Genomic DNA, 21,272 nt, shown 5'->3' on the forward strand with positions numbered 1-21,272 from the left:
ACAGGAATCATGCAACATTTGTCTTATGTGTCGAAACTGAGTTGGAATCTTGGACATCCTACTAGTGTCTGAGAATCGCCTGGTGTGTGTGTTGGGGAACACACCCCCATCAACATTGGAACTGGGTCTGGAAACCAATAAAAATTCCCTAATGACTTGTGATGTTGATCATCTTTTCATATGCTTATTGGCCATTAAAGAATTATTTTCTCATTTTCCCCTTTACTTATGAAAAACATAGCACACAATACACTGCCCCGCCTCTTGTTTCCCCACTTTATAGCATATCCTGGAAGTATTTCTGTATCTGAAGATAGAGAGATCTCTCATTCCTTAATAGCCACAAAGGAGTCCATGATACAGACAGTGGCTAATTTAACCAGCTGCCTGTTCACAAACATTTCAGTGTTTGACCATACCAACAGTTCTGAGGTGACTAGCCTTGCACGGATGTAATTTCATATGCTTTCAATTCCCAGAAGTGGACTGGTTATCAGAATGTAAGTACAGTTTTGATTTTGATGGGAACTGCCAAATTACCCTCCCCAGGGATTTTACCGATATGTACTGTTAACCTGCTGTGCAGAAGAGCCACTGTTTCTCCGTAGATTCAGTACATGAGGGGCTAGCACACTTCAATTTCTGCCAAGCTGATTAATGAAACATTCTCTGTGTGGTTGTAGTATGCGTTTCTCCTGGTAAGGGTGGGGTTGAACATAAAGGATCATGTGCACTTCCTTTTCTGTGCACTCCCTTTTTCCTTATGAGTTTCCACACTACCCATTCTTCTCTATCCTCTAAATCTACCAAGCATCCTCTCTCATCCAGGTTTTTCCCCTTGTAGTTCTGCCAACAACATTTCCAATGTCACTGCCTCCAGAAAGCCACCTCAGGTGTTTCCAGACTGGATCAACCCTTGTTTGGTTGCCGTTTTTCTGAGTTCCCATATACTCTGTGTACATCCTTATCATGCCACATGGGTCTGTACTGTAAATATTCAAAGTCCTCTGGAAATAAGTAGGAAGTCTGAATGAGAATGAGAGAACGCACACACAGTGATACATGCAGCGTGCTCAAGAAGTTGGTGGCTGATACTAACAGCCTTCAAATCAAACCCACTTCCCTTATATCAAGCAAGGCCTGCTCTGTGCATAATACACTCCACATAATATGCTTTCCTTTCATTACCTCACTTGACCCTGACAATGACCCTAGGAGATGGGAATTTTTATCCCCATCTTGCAATGGGAAAGCTGAGTGCTCAGAAGGGTATTTAGTATGTGGCAGGGATTCCAAGGGTCATGGTCTTGGTCATTTGGCATAAATACCTGCATCACTGGCATATGACCACAAAAATTAAATTCAGGCAAAATGCCCAACAAGCCTTTGCCTGGCACACCTGGGTGCTCAATAAATACTTGATTCTGTTTGAAGAATGGCTGCCTCAAAATAATTGGTTTTTTCTGACTCTAATCTGTTGGGTGGAAGAAAGCAGTGCCCACCTTCCAATTCTCCAACCCCCACTGATTCTAAGGGGTGGAAAATACACTAGACAGAATTCAAAGCTACTCCAAGTATTTTAACAGGGAATGAAGTATAAGACATCCTTGCTCTCAACCTAGCAGCCACTGGGATCCAGACAAAACACAGGTCACTCATGTCCCTTTTCTCTCTTTCCACCTTCACTGGCTCCCCAACTCAAGAGTAGAGCCAAAGTCCTTGCCTGGCCTGGGGGACCCTCATTCTGCTCCACCCTGTCATTTCTGCCCACTTCTGGTTGGAGGGAACTCTTCACATGGTCTACCTAGAGGCAAGTGGGGGCTGGGAAGTGCAGAGCTTGGCTGGACAGATTCCACCCACCCACATTCCATTGGTGGAAAGTGGTCACATGGTCTACCTGGAGGCAGGGGGGGCTGGGCAGTTTCCTCTTAGTAATAACTGCATCCTGAAGACAGCATGAATCTTTGTTGGGCAGTTATATCTGCCACTTTGTGTGACCTTGGGCAAGTTATTTAACTCCTCTGGGGCTCAGTTTCTTTACCTATAAAATTGGGCTAATTGGCCAGTTGATCCAATAGGATCTCCCTGTAGTTGTCATGATTGAGTTGAAATACACTAAGTGTCTGGACTTGGGACAGAGTGAGGGCTCAGAATATCCCATTTATATCATTTGTTGAGAACGTACTTTAGGTTACATACATATAATCACCATAGTCCAAAAAGTGCAGATAGTCATCATGCCTGCTTTACAGAAGAGGGTGAAGAAGTCCACAGAAGGGAAGTGAATGACCCAGGGCTATGCAATCAGGGAGCCACAGAATCCGGCCTGGTAGGAAACAGTCTTACACAACAAGGACTGTTGGAATTTTTGCTAAACAGCCTCTCACCCAGCCTCTCTGCATTTGCCACTAGAAATACGCCAGAACACCAGGAAGATTGCCTTAATGTCCTGACTTGGTCCTTACACTGCTGGACCCGGCCTGCCTTTCCACTCACCGTCAATCACTCACTCTCCTCTTCTCCACTACAGTCTAGTTACCTACCTTCTCTCTAGTCCTCACAGAAGCCAAACTTGATCTTACCTCAGGGACTCTCTTCCTGCTCTTCCCTCTGGCTAGAATGCTCTTCCCACATGCCTTTCCAGGTCAAGCTCTACGTTGTCATTCTGCTCTCAGCTCGGATGTCACCTCAGGGTGGTGCTCCCTGATCCCAGCTCAGTCACTGTCCCATCAGCTGGTTCTCACTCTCCACCCAGAACCCAGCCACTGTCTTTTGTGCTCATGTATTTGATTAGTGTTGGTCTCTTTCAGTATGCTGTGAGCCCAACAGAAGCAGTGGCCTCATTCTTGAGGGTCTTCCTGTATCTTTCCACCTAGGACAGTGCCTGGCACGAAGTCCAGCTTCAGGGAACATTTATTGACTAAAACAAGATGCTTCATTGACTGCCTAGGACCCTATGTGCCTATGTTCCCATCCTTTCCCTTCCTCCACCAGGGACAAGCTCAAGGCCACCCAGACCTCTGGAGGGCGCCATTCACACAGCAACAGTGTACAGACTTACTGAGGGCTCTGTGGTCGTCTTTTCCTCCGCATTCATTCATTCATTCAATATATAGTTACTGACCACACTAAATTCACATTGGTTAGTATAGATACAGTGAAGAAGAGAAACATGTTTTTATGTGGCAAATTTTAAACTTGCAAACACAAAAATAGAAAGCATGGAGTTGTCAAAAAAACATTTCAATACCTGTTCATTACTATTTACTACTGTTCTCCCCCCTCTCCTCGCCCTTTCCTCTCCCTGTCTTCCTGCAACCCCCACATCCAGCCTTTGCCGTCACTGACAAGTGCCCCAGATCCTGCCCTGTCTCTCCCCTACCCAGTGAGCTAGAGCTGCTTTGCCCTGGTTTGCAAAGGCCGATTGTTAAATACTTAGGACATTTCCAGGCTGCTTGTAGAACTATTGGTAGCTTAAGACGAGACAGTGTAGGAGTATTTACGCCACAGAAATAGGCCAAGACAGGAGGCTGGGTTTGCTGATGCTCTTCTCTGAAAATCTGGTTTTCTCGCATACGCTGTTCCATCTCCTTCTGGCAAAGACACTTGGCTTGGTCAAGGAATAGCCCAAGTCTTGCATAAGTATTTAGTCAGCCTCCAGCCCCCTCCTGGGTGGAGGCAAGTAGAGACCCTGGTCCTAGTTGTGCTGGGAGGGCAGAGGAAAGAGCCCGAGAGTAGTTCCTGAAAACCCAAAGAAAAGGTGAGCAATATAGGCAGGAAAGATAAAGAAGGAGAAGTAGGACTCCGGCGGGCAGAGGTTAGGGGAGCAGGAACACAGGAAGAGGCCAATGCCCACCGCACAGTGTCCTCACAGGCGGTTGGGCCACTTCCCCACCTGGGGCCAGAAGGTGGCCAGGTTCCTATGAGGGATGAGGAAACTGCCCTCTCAAACCCCGCTGTAACTGATGGCAGGCTCAGGAGGAAGGTGGGCTGGGCAGCCGGAGCTGTGGGGCTGGGGGCCCGGAGGCCACATTTTCTGTCTGTGGAGGGGCTGGGGGCTGGGCTCCTGGGTAGGAGAAGGGGGGAGGGCCCAGATTTCTTGGCCTTTAAGCCCTTGAGACTCAGAGGGTGGGCCCAGGCCTCCTTTAGCAAGGCCTCCCTTCCCCACCCTTTCCTGGGCTGCCCTGGGTGAGGCTAGATATAAAGGGTTTGGTTTCCTGGGAGAAAGAGCAGGTTGGAGAGTTCCCAGCAGCCCTGACCATGAGCCCTGCCCTGCTGGCCCTCCTGGGTGCCGTCCTCATGTGGCCTGGTGAGTGAGGACCCCCTCCTTAGGGAGGGCATTTCCCTGCAGGATGCGCTAAGATGGATCTGCCCTTCCCATCTCAGGAGTGCAGGCCCTGATCTGTCAATGGGGGACATTCGAGGCTCTGGAATATACGTCCCGAATGCCCCTCCAGTGGACAGCTGGCGAGAGAGTCTGTGAGGGAGATGAAGGTTGTCAGGACACGCTGGTGCTCATCGAGAATGGTGAGAAGGCCGCTCGGGCCCCACGCCAGGGTCCCCTCTGCCGCCCTGCCCGGTCTCACCTGTCTTCTGCGCAGGACTCGAGACCCCTGTCCTCATTCCCAGAGCTGTCTGCCTCCCCAGCAGGGGCCCCCCTGTGGGTGCCCAGCTGCCTCCTCCTCCTCTCCAGCCTCTCAGCCCAGGCCAGGATGCAGAGCCTCCCTCCAGGCCACACGAGGGCTAGTCCCAGTGGCATGTCCCCCTCTCCCCATCCAGGACCTCTGGTGTACATAGTGCTCACCAAGGGCTGCACCCAGGCCACGGATCACGAGGCCCGCATCACCAAGCACAACCCGGGCCCTGGCGTGTCTGTCATCTCCTACACCCGCGTGTGCCGCCAGGATGCCTGCAATGACCTCCCCACCACCCTCCCTCTCTGGGATCTGCCCTCCCCCACAGGTGCCCAGGGAGCAGGGGGAGGGGAGGGGGCCGTCAGGGAGGCAGCACCTGGGCTGAGGGTTGAGGTCCTTGCGCCCCTGCCTCCATCCCGCCCTCGCTGCCCAGACTCCCTCCCTGAGTGCAGCTCCTGTCAGTCCTGAGCCCCCACCAGTGCTGACACCCTGATGTCCCACCAGCTGCTCAGACTCCACCCACGGCCCTGGTGTCTGCGCCCATTCTCTTGCCTTTGGGTTTGGTTCACTCATGTGCTATGAGTCCCAGGTGCCCCTCCCCAGGCCTCCTGTCCCCTCCCTCTCTGCCCCTCCCCAGCCAGCCATCCTTAATGCCCAGCTTGAGGCCGGCAGGACAGGAGCCCAAGGTGGGCACTCTGGGGTGAAAGAGGGAAGCTGATTCTTGGGCCAGCAAAAGGCAGGTGGGGAAAAGGCCCCCGACCCCGATCCAGAGCCCTCAGCCCTCCCGTCCTGTCTCACCCCCAGTCCCAGCGTCCATGAGGTGTCCAGTCTGCTTGTCCCCAGCAAGCTGTAGGTCTACCAGAGAGGAGACCTGCCCAGCCGGGACCACACACTGCTACAGTGGGGAACTGGTGTTTATCGGAGGTCAGCCAGGATTCAGGTCCTTGCGGGCACTAACGGGCAGGGGAAGGGTTCTGGGGACCAAGATGGGCCTTGGGGAGGGGGACCGCTGAACCTGGGGCCTGGGGGAGGGCAGGCCTGGCTCCAGGTGCTGCGGCCCCTGCGGAGGATTAGATGGTCCCAGGGGCAGCGGCTCCCTCTTTCCCTCTCTCCTCCTTCCCCAGGGGGCATCGGAACCAGTGTCAGCATCCAGGGATGCGTGCCTCAAGAAGGCTGCAACTTGTTTAAAGGGACTCAGCATATCGGGCCCTTGGTAATGATTGAGAACTGCATTCCTAGAGGTGAGGACCTGACAAGAAGCCGGGCCGTGACCCCAGTGCAGCCAGGCTCAGGCCCCTGGAGAAGGCCTGCCCTCAAACCCATCCCGAGGCCAGCAGCCACACGTCACTTAGACACGTAGGCAAAGGGCAGGATGCTCCTGGTGGGCACTTCTCCAGGGGTGCCAGTGCAGGTGTCCAGCTGAGGGGCAGGGTGAGGCGTGTGGCCCAGGGGACAGATAAATAGGACGGAGCCCAGGGTCCCAGTGGGAGGGCAGCGGGAGCAGGGAGGAGGGCAGAGGGGCAGAGGGGGCCAGATGCCCCACCCTTTGGTGCCCGAGCGAGTCCAGGAGCTCTTGCTCCTGGCTTCAGACTGGGAATCCCTCCATGCTGCTGGTCCTGCCTCTCCTCACCCCTGACTTGGGTAACTCCGGGCCTCCACTTCCCTTCACCTGCCCCCACCACAGCTTCATCCCCACCCAGGGAACTGGCTGCTCCTGGGGATAGAATAGAAGACCAGAGAGAGAATCAAGGGCCTCACTGTGACAGGGAAAGCAGCAGCCAAATGGGGACACCGGGAGGGCCCCCAATACCTTGTACACCATGCCATACCCACACAACAAACATCTACCACATACACCACACACACACAACTGCTCACAGGCCATACACACACTCTACTCAGCAGACAAGCGTACCAGGCACATAACACATACCCCATACCACCCCAAACCCCGGCAAATGAAGAGGCAGCCATTCCGGGGGATGGGAGAACAGCTCCTGCCAAGGAAATGGGGTCGGGGAAGGCCCGGTGCAAGAGCTCAGATTGCCCAAAACAGGCCAAGGCGGGAGCCCATTGAGGAAGCACCGAGGCCTGGATCGTGGGCAGCCTTGACTGTCCTCCTGTGGATGTGGGCAGCAGTTCCAGGAGAGCAGTGGGGTGAAAGTTTGGGAGAGCACAGCCTCCCAAAAAAGCCAGTGTCTGGATTGGAAAGATGCGGTTCCTGGCTGGGCTCTTACTGAATGGGCTCTGGGGATCATTACCTCTCTGAGTTCAGGGAGGATGGGATGATCCAGACAGCTGGGGGCAGGGCAGTATATGCAGAGGCCCTGGGGTGAGCGAGTGCCTGCTGTGTGTTCAAGGAAGAGTGCAGAGGCCAGAGTGGCTCCAGCAGTGTCACCAGGAGAGCAGAGCAGGGTGTGGATGGAGAGGTAGTGGTGCCCAAGCAAGGAGGGCCTAGGGGTCATTTAAGGACTTAAAATTTTTATTCTGAGCGGGATGGGGAGCTACTGGAGGTTTCTGAGCAGAGAGACGTGAATCGCCTTACCTTTTCTGAGGATCCTTCTGGCTGCTGCTTTGTGGAGGACAGAGCTTGGGGAGGTGGGAGAGGGTGGGAGACCCACAGGGAGACTCGGGAGGAAGCACCTTAGATCCAAGGGGTTTGGGACCCTGGAGGAAGCCGCGGACTTAGTTCCTAAGTCGTTCCAGAAGTATGTTGCAGTTTAAGCCAAGGATCTGCTGATGGGTGCAACGTGGGGTGTGAGGGAAAGGGACTGTCCAGAGCTCCAGCAGTTTCCATGAGCAAGTGCAAGAAGGAGGTGTTGTGGCCCAAATGGGGAAGATGGGGGCTGGGGAGCGCGCCCCAGGCTCGGGCCAGTTTGTGGTCTGTGAAGTGGGGAAATGAGTGGCCACCTTCATGGGGCTGTTGAGAAGGTCACACGTCTGCAGCTGGTACATCTCGGTGAGGAGCTTCTGCACCGGGGCACGCCTGCCTGGGGCTCATGGGGGGGCCTTCACAAGGTCCCGGCTCACGGGTTTGCGACTGTGCTCCTGAGGCCCACAGGGGCCGAGGAAGCCGAGGCTGGTCATCCGCCCGTCTGCCCATCACTCACCCCAGGAACCAGAATGCCAGTTCTGAGCCCAGCTCTGCCAGAGACTAGTGGTGGGGCATTGGGCAAGCACCGTAACCGTCCTCTGCCTCTGTTTCCCATCTTGAAAATGGGCACGACGATGGGAGTGGCTGTGAGGAATGATGGAGTCCAGGTGAAGTGAGCCCCTTGGGAGGCTTATATGGGCTAAGCCAGGGAGCGGGACAGCTGGGCACCAAGGAAGTGCCCAGTGCACATGTGGCAATGGAGTACTTTCGTTAGGAATATAGTGTTTACCATTAAAAGATACATGGCATCAGGCTACCTTCCTCATTGTCCTCATTGGTGAGGACCTTGATGTCCGGGAAGGGGAGCCAAGTTAGTCAGACTCAGGCTCAGAAAGAGCCACAGTTTCTCTCATCCCAAAGGCAGAAGCAGCCTTCCTCCAGCAGCATCAGGTAAAGTTCTCTGCGGGTGTTTGAACAAAAACAGCCTAAAGGATGGGAGTGGAACTCTGCCTTCCGATGTTTTATCAATGTGAGATTCGGGGACACTGGGGCCAGGTCACCAGGACTGCAACCCAAGGATGTGATCACCTTCCCAAGCATGACACCAGGAAGGACAGACATGGCTGGGCCCTTGGCTGGAACAGGCCCTGGTATTCCTCCTCCTCAGGTTTACTGACCTGTCACCAGGGAAACATGCAGTGGACTCATCACAACCTGTCTCATGAACCTGTCAAATGGCCCACGCAGAGGCAACAGACCTGTGATATTGTGGAGGTGTGTCAGGAGACGCTTCTGCTCATAGATGTAGGTGAGTTTGCTCGACAAGCCTGGGGTCTCCCCACCCTGGATTCTGTCCCATGCATTTCCTGCCCGATTCCCCTTAGGCCAGGAGTTCTAAGCCCAACTCTTGCTCTTTCTGTGCCTCAGTTTCCCAGTCTGAAAACAGGGCGAGGTGATGGCAAGAATACCTCCTGCCTGGCTGGATGATGGTGAGGATATAGGGGCCGGTCCAGGGGAAGGGCTGAGCACAGAGCCACCCACCAGAGTAACCTCGGTGAAGTAAACCTTCACTCAAGGTTTACTGAGCACCTAATATATGGAGGGCATGTTGTAGGCACTTCAGATCCCACTGTGCCTGCCTCGTTGCAGCTTTAAGCACAGAGGATAGCAGAAAACAACAAAGAACAAAGACGTAAGATATGGATGGGCAGGTGAGAGCTATGGAGAGAAACGCAGCAGCGAGGGAAAAGGGAGAGTGAGATTAAGGCTGTGATTTGAAACTGGGTGCTCGGGGGGGCTCACTCCGAAGGTGACATTTGAGCGACACTGTGAGAGGTGGCAGAGCTCGCAGAGGACTCAGGCACTGGCCCCAGCCTGGACCCCACACTCAGACACTCTCTTGTAATCAGGGATGCTGAGCCCACCCTCTGCCTGCCTGCTGGTGATGAAGAACCTGGGGCTCAGCCTCCCTCCCAGCCAAGCTTTCGCTGTCTCACCCTCAGGACACACGTCACTCATCCTGGGGAGCAAAGGCTGCAGCTTGGACTGGACGGAGCCTGCCCCCACTATCTCCATACACTCGGGGCCGCCCGGCGTGCTCATTGCCTCCTACGCCCAGTTCTGCTCCTCTGATGGTTGCAACAGGGCCAACAGCACCAGCGTCCTGCTGAATTCCCTCCCCCATCCAGGTATGGGATCCCAGAGGGACGGCTGGGGCCAAGGACAGAGCGATGGGCCCCAGAGTCACAGAGACTCCAAGGCTCAGGGTAGGTGGCTACAGAGCTGTGCACCCCCAGCTTTCTCTCTGCTCCCCAGCTGTGCCTGCCCCAGGAGACCTACAGTGTCCTGCCTGTGTGGAGGTCTCTGGGACCTGCGCAGAAAATTCTAAAAATATCACCTGTCCTAAGGGCACCACTCAATGTTACAGTGGCTACATTCGTCTCAGCGGAGGTGAGTACCAAAGGGCAGGTTCCAAAGATAAAGGTGTTGGGGTCCTGGATTCACTGGTCCTGAGGTGCGAGGGTGCATGAGGCCCTGGCTCGTGGGTTTGTGGGTGGAGGGGGCTGGGAACCCAAATGTCTAGGTCTCAGGGAGGAGGGGACTGAGAGTCTGGTCTCCTGGTCTGAGGCTGGAGGGGGAGCGTCTGGGACTCCCAGGCCATAGGAGGTTCAGTGGCCCACTTTGAGTCCTCTCTGACTCAGTGTTCACTCTCTAGGTGGGGCGTCCTACACAGTGAACGTTCAGGGCTGCATGACCCAGCCTTCCGGCTCCTTGTTGAACCATACCTGGGATATTGGGGTCTTCTCTGTATACGAGAGTTCTGATGGGAATGAAACGCTCCCCCAAGCCAGAGCTGCCCCTCCCCTCTATCTGGCTTGGGCGGTTGGCCTTGGGCTATTTTTAGCCCTTTGGTATGGGGAACCCTCCGTGCTGACCCTATTTCCCGATGATTCTTAGCCCCTGCCACACCTCCGCAACCAACCCTCCCTTGAACTCATAACGGAACAGCCTTGGATGCTGAATTTCCCAGTCCTCTCCATGAATTATTATCCCCACACACTTTATGACCTGATAACCACTTAGGGAGGGGCTTGGGAACATTGAACTTGCCCTATGGACATTCGAGCAGTGGCCACCTGTGTCTGATAACACACCATCCTTTCCCCCAACACAGGGTTTCTCTACGTGAGGGGAGGGCAGGGCACCCAGAGATCTAAGAGTGGGTCAGGTCGCCAGCCTTCCCCTCGGCACTGGCTCTGTCCCCCTTCCTACAAGTCCTCCCAAGCCACTTTAAAAAAGAAACTCACTTCCTGGCTTATTCTTCCTCCCACCGCCTCCTCCCTTCTCAGTCACATATCTTCAGCTGTCTGGATACATTTCTTTGCTTCTATTTTTTCACCTTCCACTCACCCTTCCTTTCCCGCTTTCCATCGCCCCCTTCTCGAACATCCCTCTTACCAAAGTCACCAACATCCTCTTCCATTGCTACACTTGCCCGGTGCTCCTCAGGCTGGTGTTGCGGCATTTGACCCAACACCGTACTTCTTTCCTGGCATCAGCCCCCTAAGGGTAAATGCAAATCAAAAAGGAAAGAAAACTTCATCTTCCCTGGCACAAAAAGGGAAAGAGATCCCCCTTTATTTCAGAGCATTTTCTATAGAAAAATGTATCATTGAACTTCTTTATCTCTGAGAGGTGTATGGAAATCTTCTAAAAATTTTAAATAGCCTCTTGCCAGCTTTGAAATGTAATGGCAAGGAAGGTCCCGCCCCTGTCTCCCAGGGTGGGGGGGGCAGGAGCCTGAGTCAGGCGGGCCCCTCCCTCCAAGTTGCAAAACTATCTCCATCAAAATATGAGAAGTTCACTTTTCCTTTGGAGAAAGCCAATTAGCTGACACAGGCGGCCACCCCATTACCAGGTGAATTTAGGATGAAGTACGGGTGACAGATGGTGCTGTCCAATCCTCTTACTTGAGGACTAGCTGTTGTTTATCTTGAGAGCGTGTGTGTAATGGCTTCTGTCTGCCTGGCCACATAAGGGGTCAGCTTTCTTTCTGTCTTTGTAGTTCTTAGTGGATCGCCTGTGATGCTCATCCCATTCTGGCTTTAATGCTCAGTCAGTCATACAACTGCCTTTGATTCCCTCTTCTACCTGTGTGGAGGGTTTGGGGGTTGAGAGGCGCCTTTCCTTTTAATCACATTCTCCTGGCACCCCCAACCTGGTGAATTTGGAAGACATCATCCTGCCCGTCACTCCTGTTTTCAGCTGCTTCACCAGCCTTTAAATGTGGCTGTTCCCCAGGGTCTGTGCCGGCTCCTTCCTCTCACTGCCCACAAGCCCCCCGCTCCCCGTTCATGACTGCTCTTCCGTAAGCACGTGCCTCTCAAGTCTCCAGCTCTTAGCAGGACCTGGCTCCTGAGCTCCAGGCCTGGATGTCCCGCTCCCTGTTGGACATCGCCACCTGGAGGGCCCAGGGGAGATTCTCATGATGGGCACAGTTCGTGTTCTAGCTGCCCAGCATGTAAAGGACTCTGCTATATTTGGGGAGTTTTCTACCTCCCCAAGGCAGAAGCCAGAAAATATTAAAAAAGAATGGACTTGGTTGCTAAAGGGGAGAGGTGGGGGAGGATGGGTGGGAAGGGAGGGAGAAGGGGATTGTGGGGTATCATGATTGGTGCACATGGTGTGTGTGGGGTCACGGGGAAGACAGCATAGCACAGAGAAGACAAATAGGGACTCTGGCATCTTCCTACACTGATGGACAGTGACTGAAATGGGGTATGGGGGGACTTGATAATAAGGGTGAATGTAATAACCATATTATTTTTCTTGTGAAACCTTCATAAGAGTGTATATCAATGATACCTTAATAAAAATAAATTTAAAAAAGAGAATAGAGTAAGCATGATTTAACTTTTGGACAAAATTTGTCACTGTTTAATAAAGCTGAGGATACACATACCTTAATGACCCAGCAATTCCATCCCTAGCTATATACTGTACAAAAATGCACACTTACGTACAAAGAATTTGTATCAGAATATCATAGAAGCTGTCTTTGTGAAAACAACCCCTCCACCGCAGCATGGAAAGAAAATTAGAAAATACCTTTATACTAATGAAAACAAAAAGACAACATACCCAGACTTATGGGACTGGGCAAAAGCACTATTACGAGGGAAATGTGTACCAATAAATGCCTACATTTAAAAAGAAAATGATCTGAAATAAAGACCCTAACGTGAACACCTCAAGGATGTATAAAAAGGAAAACAAACTCGTCAGAGCAGGCCTGACCCGTGCCAGCCTCACTGAGCCCACAGTCCTCTTGCTCTCCAAGCTCCCACACCGGACGCTGTCAGCCCCTCCATCCAGCCAGGCATCTGCCCACCCGAAGACGGGTCCCTCTGCGGGCAGCTCCTCCCTCCACAGCTTCCCTCCTTCAAGGGGCAAATGTCCACTCACATTCCTAGTCTTGCCAGAAGGTCCCTTTCTCAGGGGTGCTCCATGCACCTCCAGATCAGGTGAGACTCCATTCCATGCTCCGGATGCTCCAGACACTTTCCTCCATGGCCCTTCTCCCCATTATAATTAACTCCTCAGTTCTGTGATTCCATGAGTGTAGGGCCCAGGTGTGTCCTGTTCTCTGGAGTTCCCAGGGCCTGACATGTCACAGATGCTCAGTAAATAACCATTAAATGGATGAGAGAAACCATATACTAGAAGCATGTCACCACCTGTGTGACACCTGGGGAGAGACCATGTTCCCTGAGACCCAGGAGCCCTGACCCCAGCCTGGGAGGAGGCCAGCAGGTGCCTGCCCATGTCCTAGGGAAGGGTCTTTATCTCTTGTAGAGTCAAGGAAGGATGGGGGCTGCACAACAGTGAGGGCTCAATGCACATTCATTCCCAGAAAATGGGCCCCCCTCCCCACCTCTTCCTTGGAGTGACTGACCTCCCACAAACTCAGGCCCTCCACCCCAGGGGGAGTTACCACCACGGGAGGTCAGAGCCCCACCCTGACCACAAAGGCCACGCCCCATCCTGGGGGTCCCTGTCTGTGGGGACACCAGCTGTGGTCCCCTGAGGATCCTGGGGAATGAGAGGAACGTCCCTTGCAGGATGGGACGGGAGAACCCAGGGTCTGCATTTGCTTCCACCTTACAAGGGCTGGGGGTACCCTCGGGAACCTCCCTTCCCCTAACAGAGGAGCCCCAGGACCCCATGTCGGAGTCTCCAGGAGGAGCTGCTCCAGCCCTGGGCCCTGGAGGAGGCCTAGAGCAGGTGACAGAGCCTCCCAGGGCTCTGTTGAGGGACCACAGGGCATTCTGGGGCCCAGTCCCCCAGGCCAGTGCCCTCCCCCAAGGGTTTCAAGAGACACCCCACCAGGCCCTCCTTTTAAATCTCAGGGACAGAGAGTCTCTCCTGAGGCAGCACAGTCCCCTGTGGGGTTGGTCACCCAACAGTGGGTCAGTTCTCTGCACAAATCCTGTCCTTTCCCTGGACTCAGCCTGACTGGGGTGGAGTTGGGCAGCCTGGGGACCCACAGTGACCAGGACCCGGCTGACCAGCCCCTCCTCCAGGGGTCGTGGCCCATCTCTGCCCAGCACTCAGGGCTGCCTCATCCCTTTGAGCCTGGTCAGCCTCCTTGGTGCAGCCCCGACATTGGCAGCAGGTCTCCTCGTACCCTCCAGGGGGCAGCATCGGAATCCAAGACGACACAGGAATCTGGCTTTGATGAAAGAGGTGGACAAAGAGCCTCATTTACATCCCTTTTCCTAACAGAACCTGCACGACCCTCCCACAGGCCTGTTCTGTCCAGCCAGGTCCTTGTAACAACCTGGGAGCACCCTTCCGTCGTAGGGGACGCTGTGCAGCTCCCTACCTCACCTGGTACCACCCATGGGGAAGGCAGGGTGAGTGACCTCAGGGAAGTCCACCAGGCAGAGGACGCGGGCTGCCCAGCATGTCCCGGGAGCACACGACAGGCTCTAGAGCCACGGCTCAGCCAATAGCCACGGAGAGGCAGGGTCACCCTCGGTCCTCACCCCCAGGAACAGTGAGCCCCCAGCCACCCAACTCCCGCAACTGTCATCTCTTCCCACCACACGCAGGGGACCTCCCTCCTCACACCCAGGACCTGCACTCCTCAGACACCGGGTCCTGGGCCTGTGCCCGGGGTCAGAGGCCAGACTGCTGACGCCCAGGCACAGAGGGTGGGACCTCTCCCCTCTCATCACCCAGCTGGCCCCTTTCTCTCCCTGCATTCCTCTCTGTGACCTGCCTGCTGGGCGTCTCCCAGAGCATTTAAGATCAGTGGGAAGACCTTGGTAACCAGCTCTATTTCTGTGTTCAAAGGGAAATAATCCCTTGGGTTTGGGGACTCCTGGGGCTGTGTGTATGGTGTGGACAGAACCAAGGTCAGGACACAGCAGAGGTCACACCGGGGTGGGTGGGCGAGCTGTCCTCTCAGGGGGAGGGGGTCTCCATCAACCTTGTTATCCACAGTGTGGTTATCAATGTGACCAGCATCCTCTGGTGGTTATTAAGACACAGACTCGGGTCCCCCCAGCACCTGCCGAGTCAGAATCTGCATTGGAACGGGGTCTGCACAGCCTCCCTGAGCGCAGGAGAAGGGGACATGCTGTCCCGCGGCGCACATCACAGGGCCTCAGCCCCGCTCAGCATCCACGTCACCTGAGCAGCTCCTAAGGCAGCATTTCTAAGGCTGTCACCTGGGCATCTGGAAATGTTTTCAAGTCGCACGGATGATTCCGATGCACAGCGGGAACATCCTGTGACAAGAAGTCTTGATGTAGCCCCCAGGCTCCTGCTCTGGAAGGAAAAGCCTGATGTGGAGGTGTGAGGACTGAGGGGAGGCTGACTGTGCGCCCAAACCAACGCCACAGGCTTGTGCTTATCCATCAAGGGCGTGCTTGTGTGAGTGTGAGAGAGAGTGTGTGTGTGTGTGTGGGCGGGGAGAGGGAGGGTCTCAGGCTAGACCCCGCCCCCGGCCCACGTGACCCCGCGAAGCGCTCCACCCCAGGAGGACAGAGGGAGGAAGGCAGGCAGAGCCGGCACTTGGGGACGGCAGTGGTCCGAGCGGCTCCGGAGCAGAAGCTCTTCTCACAGAGGCGGGGACAGACCGGCAGTGGACACCCTGGCGCCCCCCGCAGCCCCTGCCCCCCGAGGGCCGGTCCCCTGGCAGGGGCTCCTGCTGGCAGGTGAGAAGGGACGATTCCCGGGGAGAGGGCGGCGGGATGGGAGACAGCGGCTGGGGTCTCCGGGGGCGGACAGGGCTCCGAGAGGGGCAGCGGCTTCCCTCTGCGCCTGAGCGGCGGGGACAGGGGCACAGGGGCGGGCGGGGCTGCGGCTCAGCAGCAGGAGGGTTCATGGTCCGGAAGTGGTGAGAGGCAGGGAAATCTCAACTGCTGTGAGGTTTACAGGTTATTCATCTCTGAGTATTGAATTAGGAAAACTGAGAAGAAAAATAATGGGAGGTGACACTAAAATAAAAATAAAACCATAACCAAAGGCTAATAAATATCGCCCTTTCTCACCAACCTCAGATTTTGTCATATAAACGCCAGGAGGGACACGGAGGGCCTGGGAACATTGATTCATTGCCGCCTGGGTACCTGCACCCTGTTCCCCCGCTGGGTGCAGCCAGATCAGGCGGGCCCTGCCGCCTGGGGCTCACGTTCTACGGGGAGGGAGGCAGACACGCAGGGAGATCTAGGATGTGCTGTCAGGGGCAGACAAGACCGTGGAGGGAACAGAGCAGGGGCCGGTCAGAAAGTGGAGACGGAGGGTCTTCAGAGGAGGTGGTCAGGGCAGGTGTCTCCCAAGGATGCCCTCAGTGTGTGTGGGACCCAACCGGACAGACACTGGGAAGAGCATTGGAAACAGAGGGGCCGAGGGGCTGAAGTCATGGTGGTCGTGCTCCTGACCTTGACCAGTAGGAGACACACACACACATACCAAGGCTGAGGGATGAAGAGCCCTGCTCAGGAACCAGGGTCTCATCTTTCTATCCCAATAATAGGTCTCCATATTGATGAATCTCTCCTTCTTCCCTCCTAGTCTCACTCTTAACCTGGAACCTGCCCACAACTGCCCAGCTCACTGTGGAGTCAGTGCCGCCCAATGCTGTCCAAGGGCAGGATGTTCGTCTGCTTGCTCACAATCCTCCTGAGAGTCTTCTAGGCTATGTCTGGTACAAAGGGAACCGTGTAAATTTCAACTCTACAATTGTATCATATGTAATAAACACACAAGCAGTTACCCCAGGGATCACATACAGCGGCCGAGAGACAATATACCCCAATGGATCGCTGTTGTTCCAGAATGTCACCCAGGAGGACACAGGATACTACACCCTACAAGCCTTACACGGAAGTCTTTTAAAGAGTACAACAGCAGCTGTCCAGCTTGGTGTCTACCGTGAGTGATTCCTCTCTGACCTCTGGGTGTTGGGTGGGGTGAACTGTACTTCACAATCAGTAGATTGACTGGTAGAGCTTTCCCTCACGTACTCACCACCCCCTGCTCCCTGCCTGCCCCCCTCATTCATTTCTGGATTCCTAGTCCCTGCAGTGCCATTCACGGGGTCAGTGTGTCTGGTCAGTCATTATCGAACAGCAGGACAGAATGCCCCACCTGCCTCTATGGGGCCTGAGTCTGGAACTGGTTATTTGAGATCCCTTGAGATTCTATGTGAGTTTTTGGAAATTTCTTTCTCTACAAAATATTTCATTGGAATGTTGGAAAGGATTGCATTGAATCTGTGTGTCTCTTTGGTGGTATTGTCATCTTAACTATGGTGAGTCTTCCTATTCGTGAACATGGGATGTCTTTCCATTTATCTGTGGTTTTGTAAATTTCTTTCCACATGATTGCTAGATTTCCCTATACACGTCTGTTACCTCATTGGTTAAATTTATTCCTAAGTATTTTATTCCTTGCAAAGTTATTGTAATTTCAATTGTTTTCTTAATATCCATTTTGGATAGTTCATTTTTGTGTGGAGAAACACACCTGATTTTTGTATGTTGATTTTGTGTCTTGCAACTTGGCCAAATTCGTTTGTTAGTTCTACCAGATTTGTGGAATCCTTGGGGTTGTCTACATATAAGTTCATGCCATCTGCAAACATATGTACATAACTGTATTTCCTCCTTTCTGATTTGGATGCATCCATTTCTCCTTCTTGCCTGATTGTTATGGCTGGGGCTTTTCTACTATGCAAATGGGACACTGAAAGTGACATCCTTGTCTTCTTCCTGATCTTAGAGGAGAAACTCTCAGTGCCCCACTTTTGAGTGTGGTGCTGGGTGCAGGCCTGTCACATGAGGCCGTTATTATGTTGCAGTAGTTTCCTTCTATTCCTAAGAATGCCAAGATTTTGTTAAAACTGCAACCATGCCTTTCTAGAGATTTCCTTCACTGCAATATTCAATTCAAGACATGGAAGTAAAAGTCCTCTTCAGAACTAGAGTTTCCTTTAGACTGGAAATGGTTGATTTCCTAAGGTTACTAGGCAGGGCATCCTCATTCCCTAATAAATTATTTAACCTGAAGTAAATGCCTTCCCTATTGTACGTAAAGCTGCCCTGCCCCAGAGATGAACAGGGCTGGCAAATCTGCCTTTTCCAACACACACAGAACTGTGTACAAGGATCAGGGCCTGAAGTATTCATGTCACAAAAGCCGCAAAAGAGTCACCCAAGAGTTCACTGGGGAAAAAAATACCTCACCATGTGTGTCACATGTGGACTGAGATGGGGCTCCTGGTAATAGTACTACAGAGATGTCAGGGCTCCCCCTGGGGTGACCAGGGGGTCAGGGAGGAGCAGTCCTCTCCTTGCAGATCATCACCTGAATAAAACCCACAGCCGTGTTCCCACGGTCAGGGCCATGATCCGGGATACCTTTACAAAGCTCCCTGCGGCTGTGAATGGCTGAGATTCTGTGGAAGGAGCGTGGCCCCAGGCCCCAGGTCACTCCCACTCAGTCGCCTGCCCTCCACACAGTGGACAGTGATGGAAAAGAAGGAACGGGGGAGTGCGCAACATAAGAGGAAAAGAGGCCTTCAAAGGAAAGTGAACAAGACAGGGGACTGGACTGTGAAGGGTTAGAGTGAGTCCAAGGTTTCAGTGGAGACACAGAAAATGATGCAACTCAGCAGGGGTTATGGGGAAGATGTGGTGACAACACCCTAGCCACACACAGACTCAGTGGCATTTCCTTCCTCCATAACCAGGCTACTGCCCTCCAAGATCCCTCCAGTTTCCTTGCAAACTACTGAGGACTTAATACAATTTCTCTTCTTTCAGCAAATGAGAAAGCCTCGGAGTCCTCCCCATGGACTATCCCCGGCACTGTGATTGGGGTCTTGGTCGGGGTGGCACTGGCAGCTGCCCTAGGGTGTTTCCTGTTCCTCAAGAAGACTGGAAGGTAGGATGGCATCTCCCCAAGCTGATCCCATCCCGCCAGCTACCCCAGGATGGCAAGAAGGGGACCCCATCCTGGGACGCTGGGCTGGTTCTCCTGTCTCCAGACCCCCTGTGGACATTCCTCTGACTCCACCCACCCCTCCCTCACCAGATGTTGACCTGGGGCACCTCCCACCAGCTCCCTCACCCTGACTTGAGGCCCATTTAAGGATCCACCCCTCAGGGTGGTTCTAGTTCCCTCCACAACCCTGCAGCAGTGCTGGCCTGATGGGACAGGCCTAGTCACATAGGGGCACCACCTTCAACGGGATCCAGCAGGCCTGAGGGTCCTGCGCACAGGGTGGCCCCTGCTCTCCCTCGGGGCCGTGACCCTTCCACCCAGTCAGCCTTGTGGCTTGGTTCCATTCCCGGGTCCTGGGCCCTCTCCGCCAGCCCTCTCCGAATCCTCTTCTGGCCTGCACATCTCCCCTCTGGGCCGACACCCGTGTGGCTCCTGAGGCGTTTGCTGGGAGCCCCCCTACTGGGCCAGCCGCTCTTAGCATTGCAGGGGAAAGGAGGCCTCTGCCCCCTGATGGGAAAGAGTCCCTCCGTGTCCCTTGTTCTGACACCAAAGCTGTGGCCTCTCCCAGAGCCCCTCACCTAACAGCATGACCTTTTCTAGGGCCAGTCGCCAGTGTTTACACAAAGAGTTTGGCCCTCCAGCACCCACCCCTGGTGAGTGTCCATTCAGCCCTGAGCAGCTGGGAGCCCGGGCCCTGCAGCACAGTGTCCAGTCCCACCAGGCACCCCCAGGGCTCTGACCCTTTATCTGGGGCTTCTACACAAGTGACCCTGAGGGCCAGCCAGCCTGGACCTGTGCATTCTGGGTCCCAGGTCACCATCCGGCTGTCACTGGACCCTTCCGTGTCCAGAGGGTCTCACTCTGAGAGGCGCTCTTGTCCCCTGGTACTGTGGGAGCTGAAGATTCCAGCCATTCCTGGGAGGGTGGGCCTCGGCTTCCCCACACCCCTGGATGCCAACTCCTGTCTCTGCTCCCAGGCCGAAGTCCCTCCAGCAGCTCCACCTCACAGGTAAGCCCATCCCCCACCATAGCCCTTCACCCGAGGTCCTGGCTGCACAGTCTGGGGAGGGGTTCAGCCAACCTAAAGCACAGCAGTGAACCCACCCCCGGAGCAGCCAGGACAAGATGGGCACCATCCCATCAACATGGCCCCCTTGTCAGGGGGCGACCACACCCCACCCTGTCCTGAGCCCCACTGGTCCCCTCAGTCAGCATGAACAGAACCCTGGAGTCTACCAGGGCCTTCAGTCAGGGGTCCCAGGTCAACAAGGTCAGGGTGGAGCTCGGTGTGGACTGCAGCTGGTGTATGGGGTGACAGGCTAGGATTTGGCTCCAGTGGAAGCAGATTTGGTCACTGCTGAAAAGAAATGATGCTCCGTCCCTGTCTGCTTTGCCTGCTCTCCACCCACTCCAGGCCCCACTACCTGATGCCAGGGCAGCTGTTCCCATCTATGAGGTGAGTGTGGGCAATGAATGCTCTGGTCCCACAGCCCCAAGGGTCCCAGATGCCCCCAGGCCACCCCCTGCTGATCTACCAGGTTCAGAAAATGACGGCAGAAAGGGAAACAGAAGGTGATGGGAGGAGGGAGGGCTCTGGGGTCAAACCCCCTGGCCCAGCCCGGTCCTGCCTAGAGCAGCCCCAGGTGGACGCAGGGCCTGGCAGGTGCTGCACAGGTTCTGCGAAGGTTCCTGGTGAGTGTTTGGCCTCTTCTTCTTTTACAGTGTTTGTCACACCCCGACACGAACATTTACTGCCGCATTGACCATAAAGCAGATGCGGCTTCTTCGTTTCCTCCATCAGCTGCTCTTTAAGAGCTGTGGCAGGGTCCGCCTGACCCCACTCCCTGGCTAGGGTCACAAGCTGGAGCCTGAACCAGAAAATCAGCTCTGAGCCTGGGCATATTCAGGGACCCGAGGCCAGGTTCCCGACCCTCCTGATTTCTGCAGACCCCGAAGGGCTGCCCTGATTCCTGGGTGGGCCAGACAAAGGCTCCCATCCCCCCAGGAAGTGGGGGAGCTTCCAGGGACAGTGACCTGACCCTCCTCCACCACCTGAGAGGGTGTGAATAAAGAGGACCCTTCACCTCTTTTGTCTTTTGCTCTGAATGGGAACATGTCTAGCAGAAATTCACCTGAAACTTTGGTCCCTTCTCTCCTGAGTCACACAGGGGTAATTTTATCTCTGTTCCTGGGAAGGAGGAGGGTGAGGGGTGCATATGGGGCAGGGCCATACTAACAGGAAAGGAAGAGATCACAAGAGCTGACCCAGCCAGGGGTGCATCCCCCCATCTGCAGCCTGCTCAGGACCCCGGGCTGTGGCCCCCTCCCAGTGTTTGCCCCTTTGCAGACACGCACTGGGTCTCAGGTACACAGAACAGGGGGCCATCTGATGTCCGCAGGAAGAGGAGCCGCCACGGGCAGCAGCCATGGGCAGGACCCACACCTTTGCACACTTCCCCTTGGCAGCTTCTCTTTGCCCTGAGCATGGTGCTCCCAGCTCTGCTTCCCATCCGCTTCCCCTTTCCTCC

The 21,272-nt window shown here is 54.5% G+C and overlaps 2 protein-coding genes across 6 annotated transcripts in view; both read left to right on the plus strand.

Annotated features, from left to right (window-relative positions):
• Nucleotides 1-12,122, plus strand: part of CD177 (CD177 molecule) — a 28,976-nt gene extending 16,854 nt beyond the window's left edge. For 2 of the 5 annotated variants that reach the window (XM_057493069.1, XM_057493070.1), the window contains exons 3-10: nucleotides 4,387-4,527; nucleotides 4,780-4,962; nucleotides 5,439-5,558; nucleotides 5,759-5,875; nucleotides 8,396-8,536; nucleotides 9,231-9,416; nucleotides 9,544-9,678; nucleotides 9,944-12,122. In XM_057493069.1, coding sequence (XP_057349052.1) covers nucleotides 4,446-4,527; nucleotides 4,780-4,962; nucleotides 5,439-5,558; nucleotides 5,759-5,875; nucleotides 8,396-8,536; nucleotides 9,231-9,416; nucleotides 9,544-9,678; nucleotides 9,944-10,185 — 1,206 coding nt within the window. In that variant the 5' untranslated portion in view covers nucleotides 4,387-4,445 and the 3' untranslated portion in view covers nucleotides 10,186-12,122. Of the gene's footprint in view, nucleotides 1-4,031; nucleotides 4,310-4,386; nucleotides 4,528-4,779; nucleotides 4,963-5,438; nucleotides 5,559-5,758; nucleotides 5,876-8,395; nucleotides 8,537-9,230; nucleotides 9,417-9,543; nucleotides 9,679-9,943 lie in introns of those variants that run through there. The other 3 variants (XM_057493068.1, XM_057493067.1, XM_057493071.1) reach the window with 3 other exon arrangements.
• Nucleotides 12,123-14,879: 2,757 nt separating this feature from the next.
• CEACAM3 (CEA cell adhesion molecule 3) lies at nucleotides 14,880-21,021 on the plus strand. The gene is made up of 8 exons (XM_036896596.2): nucleotides 14,880-15,088; nucleotides 15,278-15,452; nucleotides 16,312-16,671; nucleotides 18,564-18,684; nucleotides 19,345-19,397; nucleotides 19,722-19,753; nucleotides 20,159-20,200; nucleotides 20,467-21,021. Exons 1-8 carry the CDS (start codon nucleotides 14,978-14,980, stop codon nucleotides 20,554-20,556), a joined length of 984 nt encoding a protein of 327 aa, XP_036752491.2. The 5' UTR covers nucleotides 14,880-14,977; the 3' UTR covers nucleotides 20,557-21,021.
• Nucleotides 21,022-21,272: the final 251 nt, after the last annotated feature.

The sequence above is a fragment of the Manis pentadactyla genome, chromosome 15 (assembly GCF_030020395.1).
Source record: "Manis pentadactyla isolate mManPen7 chromosome 15, mManPen7.hap1, whole genome shotgun sequence".
Taxonomy (NCBI): domain Eukaryota; kingdom Metazoa; phylum Chordata; class Mammalia; order Pholidota; family Manidae; genus Manis; species Manis pentadactyla.